General features: G+C 35.9%; 1 protein-coding gene across 1 annotated transcript in view; it reads left to right on the top strand.

Annotated features, from left to right (window-relative positions):
- The window catches only part of LOC142339626 (coatomer subunit beta'-like), a 263,545-nt gene extending 238,506 nt beyond the window's left edge, over positions 1–25,039 (top strand). Inside the window, exons 14-19 of the mRNA XM_075389806.1 lie at positions 8,089–8,296; positions 11,420–11,617; positions 18,079–18,206; positions 18,761–19,034; positions 19,602–19,875; positions 24,109–25,039. Coding sequence (XP_075245921.1) covers positions 8,089–8,296; positions 11,420–11,617; positions 18,079–18,206; positions 18,761–19,034; positions 19,602–19,875; positions 24,109–24,296 — 1,270 coding nt within the window. The 3' untranslated portion in view covers positions 24,297–25,039. The remainder of the gene's footprint in view (positions 1–8,088; positions 8,297–11,419; positions 11,618–18,078; positions 18,207–18,760; positions 19,035–19,601; positions 19,876–24,108) is intronic.
- Positions 25,040–25,402: the final 363 nt, after the last annotated feature.

Genomic DNA, 25,402 nt, shown 5'->3' with positions numbered 1-25,402 from the left:
CTATGAAGCCCCCTAATGATTTTATTTGCTCTTGCGGGCTAAATCAGGCTGCAATAGATTTGCAATAGATTTGAGCTCACACTGGTCGTTTGAGAGCAACTATTCTGACGTCAGTCGGTTATGGTTCTCAATTAAGATAAATAATGCTAGATTCATAGTTATGATTTTAAGAAATAATCTCGTGTGGGCTTCAAATAATTTTTTTCTGCAGTTTTATTGCTTGTTGAGCGATTTGCGAACATCTCGCACATTTAAAATTAGAATCTGTGCTGATTGTTTGTTACTATATATGTGTTGTTTCTGTTTTGCAGCAAAATGTACGTGAAATGCGTTGGACTGCTGTTCTGTTACAGTTTGTATATAATATTTCATTCACCTGACTGAAGTGTAAACCTACAGGATTATTGTGAGGTCAAAGGTCACCACCACATTCGATCACTAGATTAATCTCTTTTCACTCTATAACTCCAATTTTATTAACCAGGGTTGGTTTTGGTCTTTAAAACTGAGTGACGTGTAAATTGTCGACGTCATCTTGATTAAAATGACACGTCATCTGTTAAAATTATGATTTGTGTAGTATATGGTGCACCTGCGAATCTAAGTAGTCAAATTGTTAGAGAATTCGATATGTTCAACAGTAGTTATTGATCATCGCATGGTTATAATTAGCATAATGCTGTATTAAGCCTCATGGCTGACGATAAAAAAATGTCAATATAAAATTTTTAATAGCCGCCCTCATCTTCTCAGCCGGCTATTATTGCGCTCGTATTTTTTTTTACAATTCAAAGAATTTGAATTGTATTGGGGCGCTGTCTTTTTTTTTAAGATCTGTTCACACATTTCAATGATTTCTGAAGTCAAATTGGAGTAGTTATTTTGGTCACGCCGAAACAGGAAATGGAGCGAAAAAGCGAGTGGTTTTGCGGCGTGAAATTTTTTCGCTCTAAATTTAAAGTAGAGTGAGAAAACGGTGTTTGAACTAAAATTAGCTTTCTCGCTAGTGGTTTTTTTGTTCACATGCGGCAATTTCACTTTGATTTTTACCGTTTTTTCAATTTTTTGGATCGGATTTTTTTCTAAATGGTTTTCCCAATCCATTCATAGTCCGTTCTAGGTCTAGTTTTCTGTTTAGTCAATGAAAATTCTTTGAATTGTACGTCAGGACTTGTCCTGCTATGTTTTTTACTTCGTCAAACTTTTTTTCGCTTTACCATTTTGCCGCTTTTTCGACATTTTGCGTGAAATCTTTTTGACTTCTCTAGGCTAGTTTCTCTCTTCTCTCATTCTGCTAAAAGTGATTTTGAACATCAGTTGCTAAGCAAAGCAATTCAAAATGAACAGAGTCGGTATAAAAAATTGAAGTCAGAAATAGAAACGGGATAAACCCATAAAGCCCAATTTTAGATGCCCGCTTTTTGAACGTCGTTCCTATAAGTCTTAGTTACCACCTCTAATGCTTATTGGTGTTGATAGTAGCCCCTGTAGCCTCTCTCTAAGAAACAGAAGTATGTTCAACTACGAAATGCCATCAAAATAAATCGGACTTAAAAAATATTTTTGTACAAAAATCTTTTTTTTTTTCAATATATTCTATTCGTTCAATCCCAATCATGCTTATTGGAATCAACGGCGGCTATTTTCCGGCAATCTGCCGGGTATTTTTATTTTGCATTAGAACAGTAATCCTCCTTTCACTTAATAGTCAATTAAGTTCCTCGATAATTTCTGAGTATTACTCAGACGAGGCAGTCATTATTCTAAAACTAGTAATTAATTTCTTTTCTAACCATCTGAAAATGACCTTCCAAGCAAGATGTGAGAAATAGTAATACTTCAAGAATTTGTGAAATCATTTTTTCAATAATATGATTTCCTCGCTTAGGTCTGATTACGCTAAATGGTCTTTATGATAATTTGAACTAGGGGGTAAAATAATGTGTAAGCTTTGGGTATTTTGGAATTGGGTATTTTGCCTTGACTCATGTATAGGTTGTGACTCTGATGAAGTCACAGAAAATTTGGCATTAATCGAGAACCGCGCAGCGATGTAGATAAGAGTCACGTAACCTTGCATGAAACTTGAACACCGCAAGTTTTGAAATCTCGCACTGCATCAGGGAAAATCTGGCACAAAGAGTCTGGCCTTCTAAAACTTGTACGCGCGAGTTTCAAGTTAGACCGAATATGATAGATCTGCTGGATCTATTCTGACAAATAGATCCCCCCACCCCAGCTTAGTGGGCTTATATCTTTTACGCCCCCAGGCCGACGTGCTATTTTTTACATAGTGAAGTGCTATATAAGAACATATAATTTGTAACTGGGGGCCATAAAAAACACTTGGGGGGGGGGGGGGGAAACAGAATAGATCCGATCTTGTTTTGTCGGCGTTGCCTTTTGATCATGAAGTGTAAGCAGTTTGCGCATCAAATTTGACTAACAAAAGGTTCATATCTTGTGATTTTCTATTTTTTCATTGACACTTTTATTCTGTGTGCTATGCTACCTATGCAATGTTTTCTATTCTACTGTTAATTGTGATGTACATTTTCCAGTGAGTGTGAAATGTTTGACTGACTTATGAATTGACGTTTTCAGACACACCAACACACATAACTCAGCTCCGAGGTAAACAACTTTGGGCCCAATGTACAGTATTGTATTTGTATGATCGTATAATGCCACCCTAAGTCTGAAATAAATTTGATCACGGGATGTGGGTTTATAAGTTCATGCAGTCAGTGTCGTGTTTTTATACATTCTAAATTATTGAAAGGTGTTCGGAAATTCTGCGTTGTTACAATCATAGATGTGGGTCGCGTCTGAAATTTTGAAATATTGAAATTTGGATCACAAATGCATAATTTTGTGCAAGGGTCACTAAGTTTATCGTGTGGGCATTTGATGATAATGATCTTTCCAAAAAACTGTCCATTCACAATGATTTGGGATTTGTTTTCGACCTGTTAAAAATAGTCACAAAGTTTTGAATCCTTTAAATATATTTAATCAAAGAAAGCGCTTGCAGGGCAATGTATAACTCGCTGATCATAGCCAGATTAGCGCATTTACGTTATCCTTAAAATGAAGAGTAACTGGTTTTTCAGTTGTGTTTTGAGACTTTCACAATGTTCCGACCTTTTCGGTGTTGCACAACTTTGCTCGTTAAAAAAATTATGAGTGCATAGACAATAAATTTAAGAAACAAACAATGATGCGGATTAAAATTTTGAAAGGTTTACTTCGATAAAATTCCAGATAGCAATAGACATTAATACCGGCGGGACTTCTTTGATTTTCACTGGGCTGGAATATACTAACTTCAAAACTCAACTTCAAAACATGACTGGGAAATTTTTTAGTTGAAAAATTTGTGAACTCAACTATAGAAAATTTTGGAAAAGAGAAACGGCAACTTGAACTAAGCCTTCCTGATTTTTCAAATTATTTGTAAAATTAATAATTATTAAAAGCCGGCTATTATAACACTTCTTTTTTTAAAAAAAAAACTTTTCAAAGAATTTGAATCGTATTGGTGTGCTGTCTTTTTTAAAGATCTGTTCACACGTTTTCCCACCTCTTCTTGTGATTAAAAGTCGAATTTAAGTAGTGATTTTAATCACGCTGGTTTGCTTCATTTAGCCGCTTTTTCATTTTTTTTCCATGAAATCTTTTTAACTTTTCTAGGCTAGTTTCATTCTTCACGTTTTAGGCAAAGCAATCTAAAATGAATGGAGTCATAAAAAAACGAAATCAGAAATAGAAACAGCATAAATCCCAGTTTTAGATTCCCGGTACTTGAACGATGTTCTTATAAAACTTGGTTACCATCTCTGATGCTTATTAATTACTCTCGAACGAAGTTTGAAGCAATTATTGTAAACTTCTTGATCTTTTTTATGCAAAATTTTTTCTTGACCCTATTTGCGCTTTTGATCTAGAATATTTTTCTCAAGTGATGTTCGCGCTTCACGCTTCATTTCTTTAGTTATCTCAATTGCTCTCTTTTTTGTTGCTAACATAAGCAAGTATTGTGAGCGGTTGAGGATCAAATCCGCGGGATTTTTGTGTTTAAGATGGCAGAATGCTATCCTGGAAGTCGCAGGTGAGAACCCCTGCGAGGTCGAAGTTTTTGCACCCATAAAAAATTTCTAGGCTTTAGTCCTAAATTTAAATTGCCCCCCGCCTCTCGTTCGAGAGCAATGCATCCGACGATAGTTGATTTATGTTTGGTTTGGATACTTATCCCTGGATTTTGTCATAAGGAAACATGAGTATGTCTAACTACAAAGTTCGATCAAAATAGCGCATCTTTAATTGTTTTGTAAATTAGTCATTTTTGTTCTGTAAAACAATCAATTTTCTGTTCTTTCAATCGTTACCGCTATGGGAATCAATAGCAGATGTTTGCTGTCAACGTGCCAATTTTCCGCAATTTATTCTTTTTGACAATTTATTTCTGCAATCTAAAATAAAGTTAAAAAGACCGAATCAAAAACACACTGCTTCAGACAATTAGACAAAAGGTAATCAAGCTTTAACAGCCGAACTAGCATAACTGTTGGAAATTTCTCAGCAACTAAAGAGTCTAACGGTTTGCAACGCATAAAGTTTAATCAGCGACTTGTTAAACATTTTTTTAAAGAAATGTAGCCATCAGACGTTGATACAAAACTTGGGGCATTTCACAAAATTTTAATCATTTTAATCCTTTTGCCGCACAGTTTTAAGTTTTAATCTTTTAAGATTACTAAAATGAGGGATTATGCTGCAATTAATCCTCGAAACAGTATATTGTGGAACGCGCTTTAATTATCTGACAACTATAATAAATTTGTCCTCTTTGCCACTTAGTTTTTGGGGGTTAGAGGTTTCCGTCAAACATATTTTGCGGTGAAAAGCGTTTTTCACTTTTTAACTTCCAGTTTAAAAGTGATAAACTTTGACAAGAATTTCCATTATAAGGGGAATTTCACAAAATTTTAATCATTTTATTCCTTTTGCCGCACAGTTTTAATGTTTTAAGATTACAAAATTGAGAGATTATGCTGCAAATAATCGGCATAATAATTTGTGGAACGCGCTTCCGTCAATTATATTTTGCAGTGGAAAGCGGTTTTCACTGTTCGACTTTCAGTTTATGAGTGGTAAACGCTGACAAGAATTTCCATGTAATGAGCCGCCTTTTCGTCCACAAAGCTTGAAAGTATGGGAAAAGTGAAATCTGGTAAATCAAGATGAATAATTTTACCCGAAATTTTGGTACCGGTAGATTGCTCGTAATGATAGTCAAGAAAACTAATAAATTTGGTTTATATAATCAACCGACAGAATTTCATCTCATGATGCCGCCTATGTAATAGAACAGCGAGACCTCTGTAGACAGGCTTACTCAAATAAATCATCAAATTTTTGTCAATATACCTACAATCTATAATATTTTATACTTCTCAACACGCACTATCTGCCCTTCTCATTGGCTGTTAAATAGGTAAAAGATAAAATGCTCAAAATCTGAATGTTTCTACGTTCCTTCTTGTCATATTGTTGTTAGTTTTAATTATCTGGCCTTTATAATAAACTTGTGCTTTTTGCCACTTGGTTTCTGGGGGTTAGAAGTTGACAATGTGTGAACATTGCTTACTATGACTAAAATATTAATAGAGTACTTTTTTCAGGCTGTTACGCCATCTTAATGGTTAACAACATAGTATATTTTTCTGATTACTTAAAAAATGTAGACGTGAGAAACCTGAATTTGAAACGCATGATGATTCAGAACTACATGAAAGAAGGTGCGCTATGCAGTCTTATTTTCTGTCGGTTGAGTAAGCAAATTCTGCCAAAAATAGCCCAATTTTGCCCAAAAAGTCTATTTAGATCGAACATAAAGAACAAAAAATTTTCAACCACGTTAACTTCTCTAAAATTGTAAAATTCGAAGGCCATCTAATTAAAACATTCAACTCTCGAGGATTTTTTAATTGCTCTCAAAGTAAGTTTGTAGCAACTTTATTAGTCCTGTCGGTCTCGTTTTTATGCGATTTTTCGCTTGACAGATTTTTCGTCTGACGCTTTTGACTTTTCGTCCTCAAAAACGATATAAACAGGTAGCGCCTAGCGGGCGTTAAGTGCTCTTAGAGCTTTTTGAACTCTATTTCAGCTCAAACTGTTTAGGAGACCTATATTTATGGTGTGAAGGGCGGTTTTTAGAAGTTGAAGACACCCCCACTTGACCCCCCACTATTGCCCCCACTCCCCCCATCGCTCTGTTGCCCCCCCACACCACTGTTGCCCAGCTCCTCCCTCCCAATCAGCCCCCGGTTCACCCATCCACCCCTCCCCTGACTACGTTCGAACAACAGATTGCTGAAAACAAGCAATTTTATACTAATTTTCTCAATTTTTTTCAAACTTTTTTTTAAAATTTTTGCCATTATGAGTTCTTTCATTTCTAGGAGTCAAGGAACATCCTCTAAGGCTTGACAATAGGTTACTGTATAGTTTCTAAATGTAATGGAATGTTTTCAGGATTTCAATACCACGAATTTTAGCATTTTTATTTACAAAATTTGCAATTTTCCAATTTTTTATATTTATTGTCATTATTCAGGTTTTTTTTTCAGGTTTTTTGAAAACTTGTCAATTTTTAAGTTTTTCAGCCCTAGGTTTCAAAGAACCTCCTGTAGGGTTTGATAATAGGTTACTGTTTATTTTCTAAATGTAATGGAATGTTTTTCAAGATTTCAACACCACGGATTTTAGCATTTTTTACAAAACCTGACAATGTTTTTTTTTATAATGGTCAGTTTCAAGTTTTTTGAAAATTTTTGTCGAATTTTAGGTTTCTCCAGCCTCAAAATCCGTGGAACCTTCTCTAGGTTTTGATTATAGGTTACTGCATAGCTTATAGATGTGATGGAATGTTTTTCAATATTCTAATATCAAAGCCATTTTTAAAAGTACTTGCAATTTTTTCAATTTTTTGAATATTTTTGAATTTTTGATCATTTTTCCGGCTCCATGGTCCAAGGGACCTCCTCCAAGGTTTGATGATAAGCTGTCGCATAATTTCTGGAGTGAATGGAATGATTATCGGTCTTTTTATGACTCCAGCTTTAGCAATTTTTTGATAAAATTTTTTTAGTTTTCGGAAAATTATTATCATGTTCCACGTTTATGGATCTTTATGGGCCAGTGAAACTATTTAAAGCTTGAAATAGGCATACTGGATAGTCTCTTGAGACAATGAAGTTGTTTTAATTGAGACAATGAAAAGATTTTAATATTCTGAATTTTAGCAAGATTTTGTTAAAGTTTGCGATTGTTCTCAAAATTTTTGAATATTTTTGTCCTTTTCTGAGTTTAACTATCATTATTGGGCAACGAAGCTTTTCAGGTCTTGCGGATGGGTAACCTGACATAACTCCAGAGACAAAAAAATAGTTTTGACCATTTTTACTGCAAAATCTGGAAGCTTTTCAAATTTTGCAATTTTTTGCAAATTTTTAAAATATCTGTTTTTATTTGATTTATTTACTAACAATGCTAGTAATTTAAAGTTTGCAGAGTCGAGTCAAGCCGAAGCTAGCCCCTCTAAACAGGCTAGCTACTGACGAAGCGAAGAGCTCGCCGGTCGTTTGAGAGCAATTCGGCGGACGTTAGTCGGTTATGTTTATGAATGTCGGCAGTATTTTTCGACTTTAATTATATCGATCGGTCAGGATTGACTGAACACTAAACTCTTGGATTATAAGGTGCGTTCTGGACAATGAAGAGTAGCTTAGTATAGAAATTTCTGAGTGGTAACAAAATTGATAACAGTTAGCAACATTTTTCAATATCTGTCCCTCTGCCTTTTCGTAAAGAAAATGATAACCATTACATTTTGATCGTTTTTTAATGAGAGTATGAGCTGCTCGCATTAAGTTGCTCATCGCCTATTACTTGGTTTAGCCGCTTGTTGAGTTGTACTGCTCTTCATCTAAACCTTCCAGAGTGCTTGTTTTATCGAAAAAAACATACCTTTTTGTCCTCTGGTAAAGAAATTCAAATATTCAGAATTGCGGTCTCTGTTTTTAGAGAGATGTACCTGTTGGGCTACATAGCGAAAGACAACCGACTCTATTTGGGAGACAAGGAACACTTGGTGGTGAGTTACAGTGTGCTATTGAGTGTGCTCCAGTACCAGACACACGTGATGAGGAAAGACTTCCAGATTGCAGACCAAGTCCTCCCCTCCATTCCCAGGGAGCACAGGACTAGGGTCGCCAACTTCCTCGAGAAACAAGTTTGTACCTTACTGTGCATGCAATAACTTTGCTGGTCCAAAAGACCCAAAATAGGTTGTAATATTGGGCTAAATTAGTGGTATAGGGACTGGTCCTAATAAAGCGTGGCTAAAAAGAAATGTGTCTGCTAAAAACAAACAAGTGAGCGTTATATAGCTGGCATTATGCCGAATTATTACGCATCAATGACCAATTGTGGCGGTTCCACTGAAATCTATGAATATTTTATGCATGTGTTACACGTGAATATGAGTCGAATTGTGAAGTTTTTGAAGACGAGTCACAAAAAGATTATGAAAAACCGACATTTCCACAAAATAAGTTGGTTCAAAATTTATCATGAACTTAGAATTTGATTTGATAATTCTTAATGCGATTACCAACAAAAATTGAGCAGGAAATAAGTAAAGCCTTTAAATACTGTAACAAACGTATAAAGCCTTTAAAATGAAAAACGCCTTATTCTTGTGTTCAATCGAAATCTCCATAATCAAGCATCGACTTCATCTCACTTACGTAAGATTTGTCTCCCATATTATAAAAAGCGCTGAATGCATTATTAACAGTGGGATGTGCTGTAGGGTTTCAAAGCGCAGGCCCTGACAGTGACAACAGACCCCGAGCACAAGTTTGAACTGTCTCTGCAATTGGGAGATCTGAAGACAGCGTACCACATTGCGAGGGAGTCGGAGTCTCAATGTGAACATTGCTTACTATGACTAAAATATTAATAGAGTACTTTTTTCAGGCTGTTACGCCATCTTAATGGTTAACAACATAGTATATTTTTCTGATTACTTAAAAAATGTAGACGTGAGAAACCTGAATTTGAAACGCATGATGATTCAGAACTACATGAAAGAAGGTGCGCTATGCAGTCTTATTTTCTGTCGGTTGAGTAAGCAAATTCTGCCAAAAATAGCCCAATTTTGCCCAAAAAGTCTATTTAGATCGAACATAAAGAACAAAAAATTTTCAACCACGTTAACTTCTCTAAAATTGTAAAATTCGAAGGCCATCTAATTAAAACATTCAACTCTCGAGGATTTTTTAATTGCTCTCAAAGTAAGTTTGTAGCAACTTTATTAGTCCTGTCGGTCTCGTTTTTATGCGATTTTTCGCTTGACAGATTTTTCGTCTGACGCTTTTGACTTTTCGTCCTCAAAAACGATATAAACAGGTAGCGCCTAGCGGGCGTTAAGTGCTCTTAGAGCTTTTTGAACTCTATTTCAGCTCAAACTGTTTAGGAGACCTATATTTATGGTGTGAAGGGCGGTTTTTAGAAGTTGAAGACACCCCCACTTGACCCCCCACTATTGCCCCCACTCCCCCCATCGCTCTGTTGCCCCCCCACACCACTGTTGCCCAGCTCCTCCCTCCCAATCAGCCCCCGGTTCACCCATCCACCCCTCCCCTGACTACGTTCGAACAACAGATTGCTGAAAACAAGCAATTTTATACTAATTTTCTCAATTTTTTTCAAACTTTTTTTAAAATTTTTGCCATTATGAGTTCTTTCATTTCTAGGAGTCAAGGAACATCCTCTAAGGCTTGACAATAGGTTACTGTATAGTTTCTAAATGTAATGGAATGTTTTCAGGATTTCAATACCACGAATTTTAGCATTTTTATTTACAAAATTTGCAATTTTCCAATTTTTTATATTTATTGTCATTATTCAGGTTTTTTTTCAGGTTTTTTGAAAACTTGTCAATTTTTAAGTTTTTCAGCCCTAGGTTTCAAAGAACCTCCTGTAGGGTTTGATAATAGGTTACTGTTTATTTTCTAAATGTAATGGAATGTTTTTCAAGATTTCAACACCACGGATTTTAGCATTTTTTACAAAACCTGACAATGTTTTTTTTTATAATGGTCAGTTTCAAGTTTTTTGAAAATTTTTGTCGAATTTTAGGTTTCTCCAGCCTCAAAATCCGTGGAACCTTCTCTAGGTTTTGATTATAGGTTACTGCATAGCTTATAGATGTGATGGAATGTTTTTCAATATTCTAATATCAAAGCCATTTTTAAGTAGCTTAGTATAGAAATTTCTGAGTGGTAACAAAATTGATAACAGTTAGCAACATTTTTCAATATCTGTCCCTCTGCCTTTTCGTAAAGAAAATGATAACCATTACATTTTGATCGTTTTTTAATGAGAGTATGAGCTGCTCGCATTAAGTTGCTCATCGCCTATTACTTGGTTTAGCCGCTTGTTGAGTTGTACTGCTCTTCATCTAAACCTTCCAGAGTGCTTGTTTTATCGAAAAAAACATACCTTTTTGTCCTCTGGTAAAGAAATTCAAATATTCAGAATTGCGGTCTCTGTTTTTAGAGAGATGTACCTGTTGGGCTACATAGCGAAAGACAACCGACTCTATTTGGGAGACAAGGAACACTTGGTGGTGAGTTACAGTGTGCTATTGAGTGTGCTCCAGTACCAGACACACGTGATGAGGAAAGACTTCCAGATTGCAGACCAAGTCCTCCCCTCCATTCCCAGGGAGCACAGGACTAGGGTCGCCAACTTCCTCGAGAAACAAGTTTGTACCTTACTGTGCATGCAATAACTTTGCTGGTCCAAAAGACCCAAAATAGGTTGTAATATTGGGCTAAATTAGTGGTATAGGGACTGGTCCTAATAAAGCGTGGCTAAAAAGAAATGTGTCTGCTAAAAACAAACAAGTGAGCGTTATATAGCTGGCATTATGCCGAATTATTACGCATCAATGACCAATTGTGGCGGTTCCACTGAAATCTATGAATATTTTATGCATGTGTTACACGTGAATATGAGTCGAATTGTGAAGTTTTTGAAGACGAGTCACAAAAAGATTATGAAAAACCGACATTTCCACAAAATAAGTTGGTTCAAAATTTATCATGAACTTAGAATTTGATTTGATAATTCTTAATGCGATTACCAACAAAAATTGAGCAGGAAATAAGTAAAGCCTTTAAATACTGTAACAAACGTATAAAGCCTTTAAAATGAAAAACGCCTTATTCTTGTGTTCAATCGAAATCTCCATAATCAAGCATCGACTTCATCTCACTTACGTAAGATTTGTCTCCCATATTATAAAAAGCGCTGAATGCATTATTAACAGTGGGATGTGCTGTAGGGTTTCAAAGCGCAGGCCCTGACAGTGACAACAGACCCCGAGCACAAGTTTGAACTGTCTCTGCAATTGGGAGATCTGAAGACAGCGTACCACATTGCGAGGGAGTCGGAGTCTCAGCAGAAGTGGAAGCAGCTGGCAGACTTGGCCATCAGGCAGTGCCAGTTCGGACTGGCTCAGGAATGTCTTCATCATGCCCAGGTTTGTCTTTTAGCCGAGGAAAATTTGCGACAATTGAAGCACGAGCAAATAAATATCTGAAGCATTTTATGGTTTAACGTCTGCTTTATTGCTATTTTAGGCGAATTGGTTTTTAAAAATATCATAAACATTAAGAGGGGAACATTGTTCACTGGAAGCAAATGGTCTCATGTTCTATTAGGCTTGCCTTAGTTTTTGATTGCTTTTTTATTGCAAAAATTTAGCTTGACGATTTTGACTTAAGTATCTTTTTACACCCCTGACTTTGTGCGTGATCTAAATTTTTGTACTCCGCAATTTTAAGAACCGAACTCAAATGGCGGCTGTTTAAATAACTGCGCCATAATTAAATGCGCCTATTTAATGGAAATTGCGCCAGAATTGTCTTTTTTATAGTGATAATTAATATAACTTCTACTAGTCCTTCAAGCGCAATTCTTCCGACGTTAGCCGGTTGTTTTGTTTGGTTTTAAACCCCGACATTGTGGTTTTAAAAGAATGGGTTTAACCTTCACTATCAAAACGAAGGATAGGTTTTAAAAATTAAGAGAAAATAAACAAATTTTTACAAAACTATTTTTGATTTCGGCCAAAATTAATACTCATCTGTTTAGTTCTTTTAATTAGCTACATCGTTTTGAGAGTAGTTTGCATACATTTTGAAGAGTAATTTTGTATTCGGATCAGCGGGTGTCTATGTACAATTATTAGAGACTTGACAACTTTTGTAAAAATTGTAGAGTTCGATTTGGATCATTTTTTATATTTTGTTCCATTGATTATATTCATGAAACAATTTAAAGCTAATCTTGCGCTCGAACGAAGTGTGAAACCTTTATTGTAAACATCTTGGTCGTTTTTACGACTGGAAGAGGATTATTGGTATTTTCTTTAGCTGAAGCAAGTTTGTTCTTGTGTTGACTTGTCTTTTCGAGTATTTACATCTGTTTGCGAACTTTGGACTTCTAGAACTGCTAGTAATTTTCAAGGTGAAAAGGTCATGTTGCGCATTTACGTAACCCCCAGCTACCCTCGCCAACCCCTCCTAGAACTACCTAGCCTTACCAAAAGCACACACACACACCTATCCCACCAACCTACCCCCTGGACACTTATCAACGCCCTGCCTAGACCCCCACCTTCCTTACCACCCCATCCCCACAAAACCTACCCACATTACTAACTAAAAAGTGGTTTCTAAAAATTTTGCTTTATATATGGATGTTTCTGAAATAGGTAAGCTTAGTTAGTTTTTTTCCCGTACTCAGTCAGCAGCTAAACTGAGTCAAATGAAAATTAAGCCGAAATTATTTGCTTTTAGTGGTTATTTTTGGTATATAAGCACCTTTCCTGAATTATAACCGTATATAATTGTAGACAATAACTGTCATTTTTTAATTTTAGTTTTCACTCCTTGGATTTTTGAGTGTAGTGTGATTAATTGCTCTTGAACGAAGTTCATAGCAATTATTGCAAACATGCTGACATTTTTGCAAATTTTTGCTTGACCATTTTGCGCTTTTCTTCTAGAACATTCTTTGACTTCTCAGGTGACTTTTTGACGCTTTCATTCTTCATTTTTGAGTGATCTCTATTGCTCTCACTCCCAAGTAAAGCTTGTTGCTAAAATAAAGTCGATTGCAGTATAGAATGAAGAAGGGCCTGATAGTCGGATTGGCAGGGCTTCTGCTCAGGGAGCGGGAGTTCAATGGTTCGAATCAATGGGAAACTGTTTTTGCACCCTTACAGAAAAATTTATCTAGGCTACAGCCCCAGAATTTAGTTGCCTCGCCTGTCGTTCGAGAGCAATTCATCCGACATCAGTCGGTTTATGTTTATTATATGCCGTAAGCCTTTCAAAATCTATTATTTAGGCGTTCTTTTTTCACAGTCCAAGAATTGGATGGTATTGGTTTTCACATTTTCCCACCACTTTTGAGCTTTCAAAACGGGATAAACAGGTAACGCCGAGTAGGCATGAAGTTTCATTAAGGACGCGTAGCTGACTTAAGTAGGCTTTCAATTGCTGAGAGTGCTGAAGCTAGCTGAGCAGGCCTAATTTAAAATGGAAAGTTCATTTTCAGGAGTTCTTCAGCCCAGGATTGTTCACTTTTTTTGCGTTTTCGTCAATTTTTATTTGTTTGATTAATCCTAAATTAACGTTGGTCAAATTGACGTTGGTCGATTTAGGATTTTTTGAGAAGTAATGTCATTTTATGTTCATCTTGTGAGACTTATCTCTTGGTAATGCAACTTAAAACACGCAAATTGAATCTGATTTTTTTTCTTTTTTTTTGTCAATTTTTGTCCGTTTTGAGTTTTGTCATTTTTCGAAATTTTTAGGGGAAAAGTAAATGTTGTTAGGACATAAAGTTGGATTACTGAATGGTTGATGGGAAGAAACAAAAGTCTAACATCACAAACTTTAGGCGCTCCCCTTTTTTAATTGGTTTTACCTTTGATCACGTTTTCCGTTTTACTTTAGTCACGGTTTTCACGCTTGACTCGTGACTTACCTTACTCACTGTTTCGACTGATTGGATTTTAAATTCCTTCATGCATTGAATTACGCAATGTAGTGAATACGGTTAATGCCAAAAGAGCAAATTCGGGATAAACCGAGAACGGCCGCCATTAACTCATAGAGCATTTAGTTATCAAAGTTCATTACAGTGATTGTTAGCTGACATTAGTATTAAGCTTGATAGTTTTTAATTTAGAAGCTGAATTAAGTACAGATTTAGAATCTAACTGAAACTGCACGCCAAATTAGACCACTTTTTGAGGCTAAAAAAGAACAAGTTAGATCAAGAACGTCAACGGCGGCTGGTTTCCCGCAATTTGCCGGCTATGTTTATCACCAGGGGCCAATTAAACTAATGTAGAATTTGTTAATAGGTTACTGGATAGCTTATAGTTGCAACGGTATTTTTTTCAATATATTAATTTAAGCAACTTTGCAATTTTAAGTTTTTGAAAAATGTTGATATTTTTTCGAGTTCTTCTATCATTAAAGGCGAAGGAGATGTTTAAGGTCTTGACGATAGTTTACTGGTTAGTTTTAAACAGTACGAAAACATTTTTGAGGAATTTGTTGATAAAATTTTCACTTTTTTAATTTTAGAATTTTTGGCATTTTGTCGAGGCTTTGGATCTCTAGGGGCCAATGACGCTTTTTTGAAAGCTTATGCGTAGGCTACGAACTAATTTTAGTGGAATAAATTTGGTTTTGAGAATAGCGTCAAGAACTTGAGCATCAAAAAACTTGATTGTCAAAAAAGAACATATGCTCAAATCTTTTTCTGCTAATTTTTTCAAATTTTTGTTTTTCTACTTGTTTTTTTGTCGCATGTAGGTGCAGTCTGATTTCTGTTAGCCTGCAAGTTAGTTGTTCTGTGGATTTTATCAAGAAAAATACTTTTGAAGCCATAATCTTATAGAATTGGGCAAATTCGAGATGAATTTTGTTTTTTTATGACTTCGAAATGTTTCATGTCGTTTTCCATTTTTGTGAGCTCAAGTCGTCAACCAAATTGTTTATTAGCTCAGTTTTGTGTTTATGCGTAAATTTGAACTCTGCAATCCTTTTTGTGAAGATACTGAGATCAAGGAACTCTGGTGAATCTTTTTTCGAATTTGTTTTTTAATTCTATTTGTTCTTTTGCCTGTCTGATTTTCCTATGTACCAAACAAGTTGTTTCTTATTTGCCAAGTTTTCTGATCTTTTTTAAAACATTTTTAACGACGACCGTGGTATTCAACACGCTGATCCTAAACGTTAAAAGTATAAAAACTTTGAATTCTTGTACTTTTTTCTTATTTTTTGAAATCTTGTTTGGGTGGCATTGTTAATTGGTCTGCTGGATTCATTCAATTCTTTGGATTGTCTTTCAGGACATGTCTTGCTTTGTTTTTAAATTCGTTTGTTAAACTTTTTTGTTTTACCTAAGTCAACACTTTCATTTGAGTTCTGACTTATCTCACTCACTATTTTAACTGGATGTAATTGAGGGTTTTAAGCTGGAACTTACATGATAAACCAGTAAAGCCCGGACACTAAGACTTATTGTTGGAAGACTTTACGCGTTGGGTCATCAAAGATCGTAGAATATATTGATTATTAGTATTTTTATAAGAGTTATTATTGTAGCTGCGAAGTTGTGAGCTGAGCGAAGCTATATTGCGGTGCTCTTGGTTTTTTTTACAATTCAAAGAATTTGAATTGTATTGGGGCGCTGTCTTTTTTTTAAGATCTGTTCCCAGATTTTTATGATTTTTGAAGTCAAATTGGAGTAGTGATTTTGGTCACGCCGAAACAGGAAGTGGAGCGAAAAAACGAGTGGTTTTGCGGCGTGAAATTTTTGTGCTCTAATTTTAAAGTTGAGTGAGAAAACAGTGTTTGAACAAAAATTCGCTTTCTCGCTAGTGGTTTTTTGTTCACATGCGTATATTTCACTTTGATTTTTACTGTTTGTTCAATTTTTTGGATCGGATTTTTTTTCTAAATGGTTTTCCCCATCCATTCAGTCCGTTCTATGTCTAGTTTTCTGTTTAGTCAATGAAAATTCTTTGAATTGTACGTCAGGACTTGTCCTGCTATGTTTTTTGTTTCGTCGTCTGACGCTTTTTTCGTTTTACATTTGTTCACGCAGCAAAGCTGAAAAATTCAAATTTTCTGAATTACTTCTTCCTCTCACTAACGGCATTTGCGCGCGTGACGTCATTTCTCACTCGCTTTAGCCAAAGTTCTTAGGTTAATTGCGTGATTAGATTTTGATCATACTTGACTTACCTTACTCAATAAAATGACTTTTGCACTTTAGAACTTAAGTTAGTTTGAATTTGTTTAAGGTCACAGGAACTCATTTGTGCAGTAAAGGTCCCTAATAAGAGGCTTCTGCGGAATGAATTTTAACAAACTTTATTTATCGCTGAATGTTTTTTACCTAGTTTTTTGAGCGGCGTCGATTTTTTTTCCAATTTAGATCTGTATCTGTTTCTGTCTCTATTATATGGCACGCAGGTCTGTTCTTTCGCAGCTATTCCGGCAATCTGCCGGCTATTTTCCTCTAATTTAGAGGCTGAATTCACCATATTTATCAATCTTAATAAACTTGCGGACCAAATTAGAACATTTTTCTACACTTCGATAAAAATTTTGCAATCGTTGATTTTTTTCCCTTAGCTGTTTCAATCCCAACGTCAGTCAGTGGGTTCAACCGCTGATATTTTGTTCAATCTGCCAGCTATGTTTTAAATTACTCTAATTCAGAATTTTAGCGGATGAAGGGAATTGGTGCTGCAACAAATAAGTTTCCTTGTTTCAGTTTAAATATTGTTTGTTTTCTGTATTGAGCGCTGATTATATCATTCAAATCAGGATAAAGTCGTCTTCCGTTAAAGCGAACTGCCATCAAGCCGCTTCTATCCTGGTTGAAGAAGTTTTATAGAATCAAGCCCCGTTTGATGTCAGAGAGCTTTTTTTCTGTCAATAGACATCCATTGTTTTTAATAATTGTTCGACAACAATTCTGCCATTTCATGGATTTCTTGAAATGCAGTATATGCTGTCCTACATTTTCGATTTGGATTTATTGACAGTTCAAGCAAACAACTGTTATGACATTGACATCGCTTACTCAACTTTGACATCGACTATCCGTTTTTGAGTTCTGCCAGCATTCTTGTGGCTTAATAATTGCTCTAAAGCGAAGTTTCTAGCAATTATATTAGTCCTGTGGTCTTTTTTGTGCGATTTTTCGCTTGACCGATTTTTCGTCTGACCCATTTGACTTTTTGTCTTCAAAAACGAGATCAGCACCTAACGCCCGGAGGGCACTAAGTTCGCTTAGAGCCTCACTAGTCTGTAAGTATGCGATTCACATCTTAAAAGTTTGACCCCCTCAATGAGCCCCCCCCCCCAACACCCCTGTCGACCCTCCTCCACCTGAGCCGCTCTCACTTCGGACCCCCCTCATCCAGCTCTTCCACCCCCCCCCCCCCCCCCCCAAACGCTTGATCCCCCATCTCCCCAAATGCTGCCATCTCTTAGCCCCGAATAGTTGTGTACGACCGAATTCTACCGCTCGCCGGTTGTTTGAGAGCAATTGGCACAACGTTGGTTGGTTATGTTGCATTTTTTGCTACTATGAAAAGGTATGTGTTTTTTTTCATGATGGATAATTTTACTTTCATTTGCCTGAAAGTTGCGGAACTAGCTGAGCGAGAGCACATTGATGAAATTTGTTTGGTTATGTAACAGAACAATGTTTTTTGTGGTGATTCTTTCAATACATTTCTTTCAGCTGCTTTTGTTGCTTGACTGTGAATTTTTTTGAAAGTATTGAATTGAATCTCAGCTAGGGTCCAAATTGAACAGAAATTTAAGTTAAGATCACTATCTAAGGTGACTGAAGTGCCCTGCTCATAATTAAACCTTCTTAATAAAACATATATTTTAGGATTATGCTGGTCTGTTACTGTTGGCAACATCTGCTGGACAAGCTGACGTCATGGCAAAGCTGGCGGGTGCTTCAGAGAAGTCGGAAATAAACAATGTTGCATTCTACTCCTACTTTTTGCTCGGAAAGTTAGTGCAACGTTGCCGGAACGGCTATAGACTAGCTTGCCTTAGTATCAAAGGGGGTTGAGGCAGCGATTTTTATAGCATTTACGAGACGGCTCGTGTCACAAAAAAATTGCGTTGCAAGAAATGCCCACCCGTTGAAGCTCAAGTCAACTTTCATTTAATGCAAGCGTAATTTTTAAAATGCCGAAAGTCTGCAGTGCCAGGAGTTAGAATGCCTGAAATTCGTACTTAGCCAGAAGTCGACTTTCGTCATTTGAAAACGTGAGGTGGCGCGTTTCGTGTTTTAAACATGGTTTCGTGACTCTGCATGAATCACTTCAAAATTCTGATTTAATATCTCGAGCCTCTTCGCGGTTCTCGATAAACGCCAGAAGTTCTCAGTGACTTCAAGCAGAGTCACGTAACCATTACTTATGGACGCTTACTTCAACGTAAATTAGCTCACGATCAGTGTACAAGTTCTGTATGAATGAATCACAACTACAGCCATGAATCTTATTAAGTTAACGTTAACTATGCTTTATAATCTAAGATAAAACTAAATGTCAACTTAGGTTGGACGAGTGCCTGGATATTCTAATCAACACTAATCGTCTCCCAGAGGCAGCATTCTTCGCTCGTACCTACCTCCCCAGTCAGATCTCAAGAGTGGTACAGCTGTGGAAAGGAAGTCTTGCTACCACAAACCAGAAGTCGGCCGAGGCACTGGCGGACCCAATGCAATACGAAAACCTGTTTCCAACTCTGCAGGAGGCATTGCACGCAGAACAGTACCTGCAAGTGCAGTCGAGGAAGGCTGTCCCTGCAAAGATGTTCCCTTCAACTTCGGTAAGTGAGGAAACTTTATCCTCATAGGTCTCTGCTGATCTCTTTCGTGTCGTCGTTTCATTGACAAATGTATTCATTGCTGCTTGCTCTGATTTTGTTCTGAAATTAATTATGCAGCTGAATTAACTTGTAGTTCTTTCGAAGCATCTTCAAATGACCAATCTTCAAAGGACTAATTTTCAAGTTAAATTTTTGTTCGATGGAACTTCTCTTTTTGGAACTTCTTTATTGGAACTTCTTTTTTGCTTCTCAATTGTATGTAAAATACGTTTCAAAGTATTGAGAATTTTACTAACTGGAACATTTTCTCACGTAACTCCCACGAGCTGGAAAATAGCGATAACGATGTCTCTTTTTAATGGGATAAAAAGCAATGTGTGTGTATGGATTTTAACGGTTGAGATTTTAAAATCTCAAGGCGTTGAATTTCAAGACTTTTTATTTTGTTATTCTCCGATATATTTTAAAAAGTATGGCGTTCGCATTTGTTTTTTTTTCTGACTAAATTTGGTTGAACAACACCGTCTGCACATGGGGTGGTCAACAAGGGTGTCATTGTTGTTATAGGCAAATTGGGAGCGCAATGTACTGGAGGAAGCTGCAGGGTGGAGTCCTTCAGATGGAGACATGCACCAGACATCATCATCTTCAACAGCAGAAGCAGGTGAAGCAGCCACAGGAGTAGACATGAAAGACTCATTGCATGATGATGATGATGTTGATCTTACTGATGGTACATGTGTAGATCATGAGAAAGCTGATGATCATGTTCATGTAGATGATGATGTAACTCATCCTCCTGTTGATCAGGAAGAGGAATTAGATGTAGAAAGTACAGCAGGTAGTGAGCTTTCTCTGTCGCTTTCTCTTTCACTCTCACATCTCTCGCGTTTCTAAATCACTTCTCTCCTTTCTTAATTTCACACTGTTTTCATTGTTAAATTCAAAAGTGTCGAATTGATCCTGAAGTCGAACTAAGTTGAGGGAATTATTGTTGTCGTATGTGTCTTTTCCTATTAGTAACTGCGATAGCGAGCTATTATGGCCTTCTCTTGTAATTTTATTTCGTCAAGCGTTTTGATTCGAACATTTGACGCCACGCTCACTACAAATCTGCCTTTTATTAATGGCTGCTGTCAGCCTCTGAACGGCTATTATTTAGGCGCCCTCCTTTTTTGCGATTGAAAGAATTTGAATTGTACTGGGATGCTGCGCTGTCTGTTTTACAATCCAAATTATTTGGATAGTTTTGTGCGCCATCTTTTTTTAAGACCTATTCACATTTTTTTTCGGCGTTTTTACGTCAGTGAGAAGTGATATTGGAGTGGTGATTTTAGTCAAGTGAAGTAATAAAGTGAACAAAAATCGAGTAGGTTTGAAGTGTGTTTTTTTCTACTACCTTTAAAGTGGAGTGAGAAGTTGTTGTTTGCACAAATTTTTGGTTTTTGAGATGGAACTTTTGAGATGCGTCAATTTGATTTATGTTTTCAGTGTTTCTTCTCTTGAATGGTTTTTATATGACACACTTGTGTTCTAATTATGCCTATTCGCACTATTTGCAAATGTTTGAATTCATCAATGGGCAGCTAATACTTTTTATGACTTTGACACTATTTGTTGTCATAAAATGTTGGTGAATATTTGATTTTTGCCACTTTCCTTATTGTTTATGTCTTATCACATCGTATAATTAATTAGAGGTCTAAAGTATAATTAATGACAGGTCCAATTGGTTGCTAGGGAAGCATAAATGAGCCTAAGTTTTGGTTTGATTTCTAGCAAATGGTTTTCATGGTCTTGACACTACCTTTTCTTAAAATTTTGTAGTAATTTTTTTTTGAGTTTTGATTATTTGTCGTATTTATTGCTGTCTGATCATTTGATATCTTTAGGGAAAAGTCTCATAGATTTCTCATGTAGAATAAGTTTAAGGAATTAAATGTTTAAAGCTAATGTTTTCTAAAACTTTGACTCCAATTGTTTTCAAGAAATTTTATTGAATTTTTGCGGTGTTCTACTTAATCTTTCTAGTGACAGATTTTTAATGACTTAGTGTTGTTTTTAATCGTTTTTCCAAATTTTGTTTTTATTTTTTGTTGTACCATTTAATTTCATTCATGAACGGTTGGATTTGTTGATAATGAATATAAATGAATCTAATTAGATGATTGAGTTCATAGAAGTCGTTTGTTTTTATTTCGATACTCTTTTCAAAACCTTTCAAAAAATATTTCATTGCCCGAGATACCGTTTGGTTCCGTAACGTTTGGTGAATTTGTGAATCTTGCCTTCACTTGTAGTTCTATTGTCACTTTTGCAGCCATTAAAACTGCTGAAAGGTATTTCTTGACTTCTAAAGTTTTATGGCATGCTATGGTTAAGGCTTTTGGCGTATAGTTATGTTGTTTTCTTACTTTGACGCCACTGACTGTCAGTGAAATTCGGATTTTGCTAATTTTCTCTGTTGTTGCCTGTTTTTGATCTATCCCATCGATTCCTACCAGTTTGTATATTGTACTCATTCTAAGGACGAGTCAATCAGAATTTTTCTGATTTTTAAATTTTTTGTTCCTTTTTTTACACATGTAGGGTTATGAGTTGTGCTGCATGTTTGATGCTGCTGTAAAATTATTACTTTATGTCATTAGTTAATTCGTTTCTTTGGATTGTGATTCAGGGCTTGTCCTGCTATGTTTTTTTAATTATCTGTTTGCACAGTTTCTTACACTTCTACTCATTGAAGTCAAATTTAAGTGATGGTTTTGGTCACTCCGAAACAGGCAGAGGAGCTACAAAACTAGTGGTTCCGCGGCCTGTATTTTTTCTGTGAAACTTAAATGTAAAGCGCCAAAACGGTATCTGAACAGAAGTTCGCTTGTGTTTTTTGCTCACATGTGGCCATATAAATTTCAGTTTTATTGTTTATTAATAGCCGCCCTCATCTTCTCAGCCGGCTATTATAGCGCTCCTATTTTTTTTTTTACTTCGTCGAATAAAAAAATGTTTCGCTTTACCTCATTTTGCCGCCTTTTCAACATTTTGCGTGAAATCTTTTTGACTTCTCTAGGCTAGTTTCTCTCTTCTCTCATTCTGCTAAAAGTGATTTTGAACATCAGTTGCTCAGCAAAGCAATTCAAAATGAACAGTCAGTATAAAAAATTGAAGTCAGAAATAGAAACGGGATAAACCCATAAAGCCCAATTTTAGATGCCCGCTATTTGAACGTCGGTCCTATAAGTATTAGTTACCTCTCTCTAATGCTGATTGTTATTGATAGTAGCCCCTGTAGCCTCTCTCTAAGAAACAGAAGTATGTTCAACTACGAAATGCCATCAAAATAAATCGGACTTAAAAAAATGTTTTTGTATGAAAATCTTCTTTTTTCAATATCTTCTGTTATTTCAATCCCAGTCATGCTTATTGGAATCAACGGCGGCTATTTTCCGGCAATCTGCCGGGTATGTTTTTAATTTTTTTTGTGATTGGATCTTTTTCTAATTGGATATTTTTCTAATTGGTTTTCCCAAGCCACTCATAGTCCATTTTAGGTCTAAGTTTTTAGGTGAATAAAATTTCTTGATTTTCAGGTCTTGTGCTGCTGGTTTTTTAGCTTCATTTTACCTCTGGATTACGTTTTTGTTTTACAGAAATCACGTTTGACTCCTGACTTACATCACTCGCTGTTTCAACTAAATGATTTTTGTGAATTTTTTCTCTTATTGAATTACATGATTTAGTGAATGTCAATGGTCAAAGGGATTATATAAAAAGAAACGGGATAAACCGATGAAGCCCGGTCATTAAGTCCGTGCATTAGGTTATCAAAGTTCATTTGAGTAATTGATGCCTGACATTAGTATTATGCTCATTAGCCTTCACTTTAGAAGCTGAAATATTATAATTTGAAGAATAACTGAAACTACTCACCAAATTAGACCACTTTTTTGACACATAGAAAACTGTGAATCTTTTCGGTTTTTAATCGTGATGTGCGTCAAGGGGGTCAACGGCGTCTATTTTCGGGCAATTTGCTGGCTATGTTTACTTCTTAAAGCAAAATCATATCGGCAAGTGCCGTTTTTGAGCTATCATGGCATCTTCGTGCATCTTCGATTGAGTTGATTTGATTTAGCCAGCATGTCGTTTGCATGTCATTTCAACGCTTGTTTGTCTTTCATTTCTGTCAGTAGTCATTACTTCTTTATTGTCAATTATTTAGTGCATGATTTGTCCTGTAAAAAACGTACAAAGCATTCTTTATTACCTTGTATTGCAGAAATGCATTTTGTCGAGGTTTGAAATGTGTGACAAGGCAGATACCATATATTTTGTTACTTAATAAAGTGTTATACCGGAACAATCAATTACTTTTAAATCTATGTTTGACAGCTTAAAGATCAATTGATAGCTACCAGAACTTGATTTTTGCTTCAGGCCGTTTGTTTTAAAATAAATCTAATCATTAAAGCTCATGGTATCATGACTAGCACAACTCCGTAAATCGTTCCGTAGATTTTCAGACTTTCTTTTCTCATATTTAAGATAGGGCGTTCCAAATGTCCTTAAAAGCTACCTTCAAGTTCGCTGGTAATTGTTTAACGGTTTCTTAAAATGGAGTAGTCCATAACTTATTACCACATGACTCTTTAATAGTTAATTTTTGGCTGTTGTCCATCGTCATGTGAAGTAAAGGTTAAAGTGACTCTGCTTGAAGTCGCTTGGAGGTTCTGGCGTTTACCATGAACCGCGTAGCGAGCGATTCGAGGTGTTAACTTGAAATCTCAAAGTTACGTCTTTGTTTTAAACACGCATTTTGCATATTGTATAATCTGGCACAACAGATTTGGCATTTTACAACTTGCTCAATTCTTTTCCATCCGCTTAGCTAAGTGGGAGCATATTATGAGTGCACGATCTATATTAACACAATGGTTCACTATATATGTCTACTGGGGGGGGGGTTGTGGTCGTACTGGAGGGCAATAGCGGAAAAATGGTTTCTGTATTGATATCTGAAGTCGTAAAAATATGTGGAATGCTATTTCGTTTTTCGTGAAACGTGTGTTTGTTTAAGGCAAAGAGACACACACAGACGGAGATGATTTAGCAGACAGCTTGAGGAAGAGCGCAGATGAGTTGTCTTTAGACGATGATTTGGAAAAACTCAACCTGGACGAGGAGGGAATCGACGGCACTGGAGCTAATGATGAAGATATTGATGACGATAATCTTGATGAGGACGAATTGCTCAAAGATGACTAAACTTATCAATATTTCCTCCAATTCCGAGAACAGCCTCTTAATTATTATCATCGTATAATTGTAATTGTCTCCTGTGAATTTGAATCAGTGCACTTATTGAGGTTCGGTATCTTTTCAGCTGTTAAACTGTTTTCAACTTACCCAATCTATAAGGTTGTGATTATTAAGGTTGCGACTATAAACATCTTAAGCTTTTACTATATTGAGGCGAAATGAATTGTACTGCAATTGCTCATCGTTTCAGTTCATTAGAACTCTTTTACTGAATATCGGTAGTGCTACAAATATTTGGGATAACTTTCCAAGACGACTATATATTCTTAAGCCGCAGAACACAAGTAAAACGAGCTGAATTGAGACCACTTTTGAGTATAATCCAGCTTTTCTCATTTTGGGGCTAGCGTCTAAAATGTTACAAAATAATGTAAAACTTCTGTAATTTTGCCAAAGCAATCCGAATAAAAATCGGTGTTGTAAAATGGCGCAATTATTGGCTGTATTTAGCAATGCAATAACTCATCGATATTTGTGAACATACATCCTTCTTTGCTCAAATTGGTAAAGTTTTTCATGATGGAAAAGGGTTTGGTTTTATCGCTTTGTTAAGTTGCGGTGGTAAAATGATACTTCACATATTTTTTGGTGCAGAAAATTCCTTTAATTAATGATATGTTTCGACTTATGGCTTAATTTTTTTTGTGTAAAATGTGTATAAATTCTGATATATATAGTTTTCAAATTTGTCTTTTGAAATACATCAGGTTGATAGGTTTTTAGAGCTATATTGGCAACTGTTACCCTAAACAATTAGTCGTTTATTGGCTTTGTTAATAGCCGCGAAGCGATAGCGGCTATTATTGGGGATATCGTGGTTTTTTTTTACAATTCAAAGAATTTGAATTGTTTTGTGGCGCTAAAGTAGTGAGGAAACGGTGTTAAAAATTCGCTTGCTCGCTAGAGGTTTTTTGTTCACATTCGGCAATTTCACTTTGATTTTACTGTTTTTTTTTTTCATTTTTTGAATAGGATTTTTTCTAAATGGTTTTCCCGATCCATCCATAGTTCATTCTAGGCCTAGTTTATTGTTTAAACCAAATTTCCATTTC

Source organism: Convolutriloba macropyga, chromosome 5 (genome assembly GCF_964194025.1).
Source record: "Convolutriloba macropyga chromosome 5, txConMacr16.3, whole genome shotgun sequence".
Classification (NCBI taxonomy): domain Eukaryota; kingdom Metazoa; phylum Xenacoelomorpha; order Acoela; family Convolutidae; genus Convolutriloba; species Convolutriloba macropyga.
This window is presented reverse-complemented; position numbering and strand designations above follow the sequence as displayed.